Source organism: Argiope bruennichi, chromosome 10 (genome assembly GCF_947563725.1).
Source record: "Argiope bruennichi chromosome 10, qqArgBrue1.1, whole genome shotgun sequence".
Classification (NCBI taxonomy): domain Eukaryota; kingdom Metazoa; phylum Arthropoda; class Arachnida; order Araneae; family Araneidae; genus Argiope; species Argiope bruennichi.
In genome coordinates, this window is record NC_079160.1 from 25071813 (window position 1) to 25082633 (window position 10821).

Here is a 10821-nt window from a genome sequence, read left to right on the forward strand (position 1 = left end):
ATAATGTGGATTATATTTAGAATACTTTTAACTATTATGGTTTCTTGACTCACATAATTTGATTTAAATAATATACAACTAGTAAAATGTTTAAATTCAAATGTCAAAATTGTTTTGTTTTTTTTTACAAACAAAAACAAGTATATATTTGAATTGTTGTTTAATACTATTCTTAGGACTACATATCCTCAGATTTTTTTTTTTTTTTCTTCTCCCAGTTATAGATCATTTTATTTTCTTGTAACTTGGCAGCTTAACAGAATGAAGAATTTATATACATTACTTAACTGTAGTTATATTATAAGTAATGTTAATATTTATAATATATATAATTGTTTAAAGGAATGTAAAGATTCATTCTTAAAAAAAAATTAAATATTGAATAAATGAAAAATGGATGTGGTATAATTTGGATATTGCTATATCTTACACATAAATTATATAACTGGAAAATAGGAGATATCGTACACAACAAATTATTAAATGAATGTTCCATGTACAAGCCATCAGCATTTTATCTCAATTTCAGAAATGATTTTATTAATAAATTTATTTGATATGAGATAATTTTTTTATAAGACAGTCATGTTACAGTCAAATATACTTCAAAATAGGTATAACTGTTATCATTCAATATGTAAATATATTTAACATTTATTAGATAACAATATTTATTTAGATATTTGTTAAAAAACAAATTTGTGAAGAATGAAAATAATTTGCTAATAACAAATCATTAATGAATTGTGATAAATTAGTTTTCAGGTGACTGCTTTTATAATTATGCTAATGTAGCAAAAATAATAAAAAAAATTGTATTGTTGTTTGTTAATGTCTAAACTGATTAGCAAAAAGTTATATAAGAAAATCTTGAATTCAGAATGCAGTAATAATACCTTAAGTAATGTGAATGACTGTGGATTATTTCAAACCTTTTTCCATTCTTGTTAATAAATATGAAGTAATTGGCAAACAAATATAGGATTTTTAAAAAATCAAAACAGTCTACAAGTAGTTAAAAAGAATTTTAAAAAATACAGAAATTGAACTCTTATTCAAAATTTAATTGCTAAGCATCTATCAGTATTTAGATTATAAACGGTTAAAGAGGGTACTAATGTGAAGTGAAATGATTATGAATGGGGAAACTTATCTCACTTATTAAAAATTATCTGTTTGGAACATTAAAAATACACTATATTATAAAAGGACCTATTGGTTAGAAGATTTTAGCTTCTTTTAAGTTGAGAATTAATTTTCTAAAATATTTAATATCTTCATTTTTTTTAATGATTATCACAAAAATAAAAAGTTTTATACAAATGTTGGTACTTATGTATGAACCGATTACCACTATGAAATTTCAGCTTAGTTGCATGTCATTAGTACATCATCAATAGATTAATGTAACCTCTTTGATGATTAATTTCAGGTTGAACATATCATCTTTGGCAATAAATTTTTGACATGTGGTTAATACAATAGAGTTTTAGAAGTAAATATAGTTTTTAATATTACCTTACAATATTTATTCACTTATTAATGTAAATGAAGCATAACAATACATATTTTAGATTTAATACAGATTACAGGGAAAATAATTTCTATTTAATAGTTTACAGCTATTAGATAATTAAAATGAAATTCAGTAGCTATAAATAATTTGATATATATATATATATATATATATATATATATATATATATATATATATATATATATATATATATATATATATATATATATATATATATATATATATATATATATATATAGTTATTTATAGAAGACTATAGTAGCCCCAGTTCATTTAAAAGAATGTTATCCACTAATAAATATATTAATGAAAGGCATCTAATTATAAAAAATATGGAAAGGGGGGAAAAAAAACTTAAGGTTACAAAATTCATTATTCAGTCAAATTTTACTAATTTATTTATTATTTAACTTATCCTACTTCCATTAGTTTCAAATAAGGTTAAATAAATAATTAAGATGAGAAATGCACATATTACAATTATTACATCTTGTTTACAAACAATTTATTATTATTATTTTATCTTCAAAATAAATTGAAAAATTTTATTATCTTATTTATATAAGATTTGTAAATACAATACTTTACTGAAAATTAACATCTTATATCATTTGATAATTTAACAATAAAACAGTTACTTGAAATAAAAATTGCAGATCAATGTCATATGTTAAAAATAATTAAATAAATAAATATGAGGTGGAATGGGAAGAGGATATGTGATTCTGGATAAATACATCTGATACAGTTTGGCACAACATGAATTTAAAATATAAGTGGCTTTAATGATTAATCAAAATAATGACTGAGAACCATACAAAAAAACTTGGTTATAATTATAAAGAAATTTATTTCAGAATCTATACAACAACCAACTGCAATTCCAGGCAGTAAAAAAATCAAAGCATGTGATTAAGAAACAATAAAAAATCTTTGAATAACACAAGAAGTAATCAGAAAATAATCTTCATGATGTATACTATAAAAGTTTGTTATAACATATGATCACATTTTTTTTTCTTTCAAAATAAAAAATGCACTATAAAAATTCAAAGTCCATGCAACTAATAAGTAGTTATAACAGAATGTAAGATGGGAAATTTTTTTGATGTTTTTAAGATACATAACAAATATAAAAATCACAGGCTCAAATAAATAAACAAACCTGGTAAATAAAAGAATTTAAAGAGAGCAATTTTTATAAAATTTATCATACACAATGTATTGCTTTCTCTCTTTTTTTAAATGACCCAATTAATGTAAATATCTACATTATACTTTTGAAACTACTACAGAAAAAATTAAAACAATAATTTGAAAGTGTCGGAAATTCCATATTAGAATTTTATAAATATAGGAAACAAAAATTTATTTTCCCTCTAGAACTAACTGTATTTTATCAGTTATAGGGATCATGAAGCCAACCTTGCCAAGAGGGCAAAATATACACAGGTATTAGAAAAAACAGTCACTAACATATGACCCCTTTAACTAATAAGTACAAATTTTTTTTAAAAAATATATAATATTGAACTGGTAACATATTCATTCATATATCTTTAAGAAAATTAATAATGAACTTCAATGATACAAGCAATAATTCAAGAAACATCAATCACTTTAGACTAATCTATGTACTTTTAGCCCCAAAACTATGTATGCAACCAACATAATTAAAAATGAATAAAAAATCACTAAAAGCTTCAATAAACTGCATTCTTTATTTAAAGTGTCTGGCATTTTTTAAGATATTAATAAAAATATATATACATTCAAATACATGTTTCTGTTGTTGTTTCAGATAACAAAAAATATAATGTATAAGCACTTTGAAATTTTATAGTACATCAAACAAAGTTTGCATGCTTTATTCTCTTCGCAGATTTTCTAAACGAGCTTGCAAATCTGCATCTACATCCGCTAAGGCTGGTTCTTTATTAGTTGAAACTCCAGCAGTTAGGGTTCCACCAGTACTGGGAAGTTCCTTAAGTTTATCAGAAACGTCAAGGCCTAATTCATCAAGTACTTGGGCCACGATGGCATCACTAAAAAATTGGAAAAATACAGTTAAAAACATGCTATGCATTTTAAAAACTGTGTAATATCTTAAGAAAAAGCAATGTTGTATAAGCATTTCTTAAGCTATGCTTGCTTAAAAATTTGACAGATAAAAAGTTCAAAATTTTCTATTTAGACAAAATTTTTAGCTACTTATGGTTGTTGTAATGTAAATTCATGTTTTTAAACATGAATAAAATACTTTGAAAATCTATTTGCTATAAAATTACACAAAACTCAGAAAATAAACACTATTACGAATTCCTAATCTATACTACCACAAATTTGAAATCAATACGGAGATAATTCTGATTATATGGTTTATGCAGCTACATTAATTTTTTGGGGAAAAACCATTTTGTTGTTAAACAAAATTTAACGCTAAAAAATTATACATTTAATGATGAATTCAAAGGCATTGTATTACAAATATGATAAGAGCACAATTATGTTCCAAAATATACAAAATAACAGAATTTTCCAATATCATGATGGACACTTATAAGAATATATATATAAAAAAAAGCATATCAAAAAGTGTAAAAGATTTTGAATTTTATTTTTTTTAACACATATATGCCATCTGGGACCAATAACCAACTTTTACAAATTAACAGCAAAAGATGGTTCACTTTATTTAGGATATAAATCTTAGGTTATCTTTTATTTTCAGTTACTTTATACTTTAAAAGCAGTAATTAATTATTGCTTTGAACATTCATTGAAAATCCAGGTACTAAAATGACAATTGCTTTATGCCATGTATTTGAGAGCAAGGCAATCACAATGACTCTTAAACAGAGAAATATTAAAAATTCAACAGATGGGGGAAAAATGACAAATTGGCAGAATTTTTCTGAAATCTAAAATTTAAGAGTGTATGCTAGTTAAAGTATAACAAGCTTGGGAGATGCATAATTCTAGTAATTAAATATGTGACATAAAACCACACATGCATATATTCAGTCTAATAAAGGTATAATAGCTCATCCCAAAACATAATGATAAAATATATCTCAAATTGAAAATAAGTTTTAGGTAATGCACAAAAATCCTGGTTGTTTTTGAACCAATGAATGTATTGATATAAAAAATTCATGAAGTCTAAATTCCTATTAAGGCTTCAGTTTTATCAATCATATTTAGTAAAATATTCTTAGACATGACATAGAACAAAAAACTTTATAAAACAATGGATATATATGGAACAATGCCAAATATAAACACTGAGAAGTAAAATTAGTATGATTAATCGAATAATAAAATAAATACATTTATACAAAAGGTGATAAAAGTAAAAAAAAAAAAAAAAAAAAAAAAAAAAATAGATATCATAATTTTATTAGCAGGACAATTATTGATTGAAACAGCATAATTACATGTATCATTTAAAGTATTTTTCTAACTGGAAATATATAGCTAATGGTTTTGGAAATTAGCTGCTAGACCATGATGAGAATAGACGCCTGGTATAATAAATCACGATTTTTTACAGAATTCTAATATGATTCTATACTTTATTAGCATTTCAGGAATACGCTGATTATTGATTTGATGACAGATTTTCTGAGAATAATGATTTTATCATTATTCTCAGAAAATGTAACAAATATAAAATGAGATGAGTAAAAAATTTGGTAGTAAATTAGAATTAAAGTTTATCAATTATTTAAAATTTAAGATATTACTTGATTTTAAAGAAGGAATGGAATCATTGCATCTTGTAAAAGTGAATAAAAAAAAAATTCTGTAAAAATAATGAATGCCTTCTGTACATAATGTAAAATATTTTCACATTTATATTGATCATCAATTACCTTTCTTCTTCATCTTCATCATCTCCCATGGCATCATCAATAGTGTCATTGATCATTTCTTCTTTCATATCCATTATTTCACTTTGCTTTTCAAATTCTTGCATTATCTTCTGAATTTGTGGAAGGTTTAGCTGATAAGAGAAATTATATACTTAATTCAAAATTTTATCTAAAAGTATTTTAATATGAACTGTACATTGCTAAAATGTTATAGAGCATTTAAATAAATCCATTAATAATAAACTTTGTTTTTTCTTTAATAATAAAAAATTTAGAAATTATTAAAAACCATTATATTTAATTAATTTTTTAAAACCAATTTGTTTCTTTTTTATAACAAGACTTTTGCACTCCAATGATATTTCTATTTAGTTCAACAGAAATATCATTGGAATAGAACTTTTAAATGCGAAATTATGTTACTTGAAAAAAAAAAAAAAATTACAAGATGCTTGCATAAAATAATTTAAAGAAGATTTCTGTATAAATTTGAGTGCAGCTTTGCTCAAATTTGAGCTAGACTACACAGAACTTAAAACTTTCTATATCTTTGAACTTTGTGTAAAAACTTTAGTTTCTGAAGTATTTATTTCCAGTTAAAATTTCAGTTGCAACAGAAAAATTTGTTATTTCAACATTTCCATGTTCTAAAATGCATATGGCAGTGAACATTGTGCTATATATTAGTGAAGAATTCTTAGAACATTCCTTAAACTAAATAGAAGTGGATCAGTTTCTATATGGAACTTCTAAACTCCCCACCAATTTAAGTTGCATTTTCATTAGACAGCACAAATCATAATTTGCTAAATATCACCAAAAGTAGCACTTTCAGGGCTGACACTCAAATTTGGAAAAAAATTTGCCTGTTTTCCCTCACATATATTCAAAATACTAGGAAATGCAAAAATCACTCATATGCTAGTTATAATGCAATATGGTTTTAAGGAGTAGAAAAAGCAAGAAAAGGAATTTTTTACAATTTAACATTATTTGAAATAATGGCATATTAAAAGAATTTTGAAATTTACATTAAAAAAAATCTCTTTATTTATTATCTAGAATTTACTAAGACAAAATTTAAATTGGGGGGGGGGGTATATTACCACTCAAGTCACACAAAATTAAAGACTTGGTGAAATAACACACAAAGCATTTTTGTTACCATGATACAAATAATTTATTGATTACTTTGAAAAAAACACTACAAAGGAAAATGATTTTTTTATTTATTCATTTTTGGCAATTCATGTATTTGGGCATCAATTTCTGCAGATTTTCCTGCTATTAGTTTCATGGAGCTAATCCTTCACAAATAAGGTATGACATTTTTGTATGGCCCAATTTAACATTAACATTTTTAGCTATTTCATTTTCAATGAACATAAGTGAAAATATTTCTGATATCTCATAGAAGGCATTAAAGGACGACCCATAAAAATTAATTTTAAAACAAAATGCACTGTTTTATTTTTGATATTCTTTATATTATTGTAGTTAGTTGAGTTGGGACGAAGAATTATGGAGAAATGATTGAGCAGCCATGCTGTTAGAATCCTTCAAAAATACATTAAATTTGCCCAATAATAACTTCTTTACTTATTTCTCTTTAAAACAAAAAATATAGTAGCATAGAGAATAAAAATAGTATAGACTGCATACAAGGCAATAAATGCACAGAGAAAAATATATTAGCTTCAAACAGTACTGGCATCTGGTTGTTCCCTTTATAGCAACTTGATTAGAAAATATTAAACTTGTTTGCCAATATTTTTACCTCATGCACTATCTTCGAAAATTGTAGATTTTTTTAAAAATTTTAAATTATATACAAATTTGAATTTTAAGTAATTTTTTGGGGAAAAAATGAAATTTCAAACATATGTAGTACTTTTGAAATAAAATTCTTTTCATTAATATTTACAACTACTATTTATATATTTAATGCAATTTTAGGATAAAAGGATAAATACATTTATAGTTTTTATACATATACAATTTACAAACTAGTAAACTTGGAGATAAATTTAACAATATATTCACTTAACAGATTTCAATTTTATATGGTTATTACGCATGAATTACAAATTAGAAAAGCACTGAATAATAAATTGGATTTTTGAATGAAAATAAGATATCTACAATGAATATAAATTTTTTTCAAAAATCTTACTTGTTTATTCATATTTTGCATGGCTCTGGTAACACCTTTCATAGCTTGTGCCATTGCATTTTGAGACCGAAGTGTTTGTATTTTTAAAGATACTGCTTGAATATTTGCCCGCATAAGTATGAATTTTTTTACATATCTTCGTGTTCTCACAAGATCTTTTGCCATGATTTTGACTGCATCCTAAAAGTAATCTTGAAATTAATTAAAAAATAAACTGGCAATATAAAGCATATTAAATATATATAACATTTTAAATTATTTCAATATTATAGAATTAGACAAAGAAAAAGAAATGAAAGATGCAAGATCAAAATTATAGAATGATCATGCTAAAAATATTTTTGAGAATCACATGTCATTAAATGATTGACACATTTGTAAAAATTTAACAGAATGCAAAGATTTCTCTATTACAAATCCATTCAACTTTTATATAAACACACACATATATAAAATGATGAAAATTAATTCTTTCCAGCAATATTTGTCTTATACAAAATTATTTTATATATTAATCAGAGAGAGAAAAAAAAAAAAAACACTCTATACCAAGATGTGAAAAGTACTAATTCAAAATTTTTTTTTTTAATGACTTGCTTCTAAATAATTTTTGAGCGGTACGGCTGATTAGAAAAATTTATTTAGACTTAATATAAATATAAATAAGTTGCATTGAATGATTTTATCAAAATTTTTCATATGTGCATATGCTCAAATTACCCTATTCATTCATTAAGTACATTGTTTCATTTGTCTGCGACAAATTATTTGTTTATAACTTTTTGCATTCAAAATGAAAAAAAAAAAAAAGTACTTGAAAAAGAAAAGCATACACAAATCTGTACTCGAAAGAAAGCTTACATAAGCATACATTACATTACATAATTCAAATAGAATTAATTATATAAAGAAAAAGAAGAATGAACCTTTACAATCAAACATCAGACTGACATTAATTTACAAAGTTTAGAAGATAATTGCTTAAAATATTATACTGCTATCTTAATTTATAAAATCATGATACAACATGCCATTTGATTTTCTTTAGCCATTTTTTTAATGTCGTTTATTATTTTCTTTTCTTGTTGTTCCATTTTGGATCGTTCTCTGTCAAGATCACGCATAGCTTTATTCAAAGCTCGCTGATTCTGTCTCAGCATTTCCTCTGGCGTCTTACGACGTCCAAACAAAAAATCCATAGCCATTGTTCCCTATATAAACAAAAAATCAAATATGAAGAAAAAAGTTTATATCAATTTTCTATAAAAAGAAATGTAATTATCAACCATTGTTTCATAAATATGCAATTTTAAAAAAAGTTATTTACTAATTTAGAATATATTGATCAAAGGATTCTCTTCCATATGATGAAATAAAATTACAACATACTATTTAAAAAAAATCACTATAAATTTTTTAAACTGGACTTAAAGTTATAATGGTGATTTCTAGGTAAATATGGTAATAACAATTTTTGTGGCCATCTTAGATGAAGGAATTTTGACCGTTACACCTTATGACTTACTTCACTTTTAAATTCAATATAAATATTTCATGATATATTAGATTTATGATCTTCATAAATTTAGTCCAGCTTTTACAATACAAAAAAATATATTCATTTCAAGAAATATTCATTATGTGGTGGCATGAATGATTTGATAGGCAGAAACAATCCAATTTAATTTTTGTAATTTCTTGGATTTTATTATTATTTATCAAATTAAATATATCATCATACTCAACAATACCTATAATGATTGTTCTTTTATATGTAAATACACTGTCATTTCAAAACACATTACATTTTAATTTTCATAAAACAATGACTTCAATAATTGTGATTAAACACATAAAATTTTTGCAATAAGACAGATACAAACAAAAATAATGATTTTTTTAAAAAAATAAACGATTAATTACAAAATAATTAGTTCTCAGGTGATAGGTTAATAAATTGTAAGGTAAAATTTTAAGCATTTTCTATAAATTTTAATTTTTAAGAATGATGAAACTGAAAGCTCGCTAAAAACAAATTGATTTGTCTTGTTAATAATTTATAAATAAGCAAAACACGAAAATCGACAAAAGAAGGATAAACAATTTAGCAAATAATATTTATAAAACGCAAATTAAAACAAATGCATTTCAATAATTCCATTAGAAATTAACTGAATAAATTTAACACAACCAACAATTACAGAAACGTGCATACCTAAGTAAAAAGTTCCGAATAATTTCTACTATGAATTAGCAAAATATAAATTCATAAAAGTACAAATTTATATCAACATTGTTGAATGTTTAACTAGCTATTACAAATTTATCAGCAATAACCGAATTATTCAACAACTTCTGTTTTGCTTGTCATTCGAAGTGTTGCCACTCACTTAACTTATTTAAGATACTAAAATTTGTCATTCGAAGTGTTGCCACTCATTTAACTTATTTAAGATACTAAAATGACAATCATCATATAAACGATATTCTAAAATATCCCAAATTTAGGATGGAACTGAGCATTAATAGTAAGAAAATAAGCCCTATTTCTTTTTTCAGAAGCTTTTCGTTATTTTTTGTTGTTGTCATTCAAAAGTGCAGACTTTTGTGGCACGTGAAAGCTGTTGGCAATGATAAGAATTTCGGAACCAACAGGATTAACATCGGTTCTGAAAAAAAATACGTCAATAATCCCTAAAATCAATTTATTCTTGAGTTCATTAGTAAACTCTAAAACAGACAACATATATTTTATACTGATTTTCAAATTTGATATTCTGTCTAACGAATACAAAAAATGAAATAAAAAACGAAAAACATTAAAATCAAATCAGGACAAAGAACTGCTATTATTATTACAGAAATTATTATTGATGTAATTTTAAAATGTCAAGTTAAAATATTTACATTTATTTACGAAATAAAATTCTATCACACTGCAAATAAAAAAAGACATTGTAATGAAAAATATTCAGCCATCTGTTTAATCAAATGTAACTACCCTTATCATATAATAGTAAGTTACTAGTTATCACGCTTTTAAACACTCAAACAATTCTAAAATTAAACTAACGTAAAGCACTAAACATGTGCGTCTGAATTTATTCCACTGAAATTATTTGAGTTTTGTTAATTTTTTCTTTATTGATTGAATATAATTTCATCTGCATTATTAATTTAAGTTGCAAACAATGTTATGTTTGCTTAGTAACGTGCTTAAAAAGTCCTCTTATTTC

General features: G+C 24.1%; 1 protein-coding gene across 1 annotated transcript; it reads right to left on the minus strand.

The window, feature by feature from the left end:
* Positions 1-3239: 3239 nt before the first annotated feature.
* LOC129989227 (charged multivesicular body protein 2a-like) lies at positions 3240-9966 on the minus strand. The gene is made up of 5 exons (XM_056097611.1): positions 9801-9966; positions 8617-8796; positions 7586-7765; positions 5413-5543; positions 3240-3582 (listed from the first exon to the last, which is right to left on the minus strand). The coding sequence occupies exons 2-5, from the start codon at positions 8788-8790 to the stop codon at positions 3405-3407; spliced, it is 663 nt and encodes a 220-aa protein (XP_055953586.1). The 5' UTR covers positions 8791-8796; positions 9801-9966; the 3' UTR covers positions 3240-3404.
* Positions 9967-10821: the final 855 nt, after the last annotated feature.

Coding starts and splice junctions, on each gene's coding strand:
- LOC129989227 (XM_056097611.1), bottom strand. CDS start 8,790: ATGGCTATGGATTTTTTGTTTGGACGTCGTAAGACGCCAGAGGAAATG. Junction 7,766..8,616: donor TGGCTAAAGAAAATCAAATG/GCATGTTGTATC, acceptor GATTACTTTTAG/GATGCAGTCAAAATCATGGC. Junction 3,583..5,412: donor GATGAAGATGAAGAAGAAAG/GTAATTGATGAT, acceptor CCAATTTTTTAG/TGATGCCATCGTGGCCCAAG.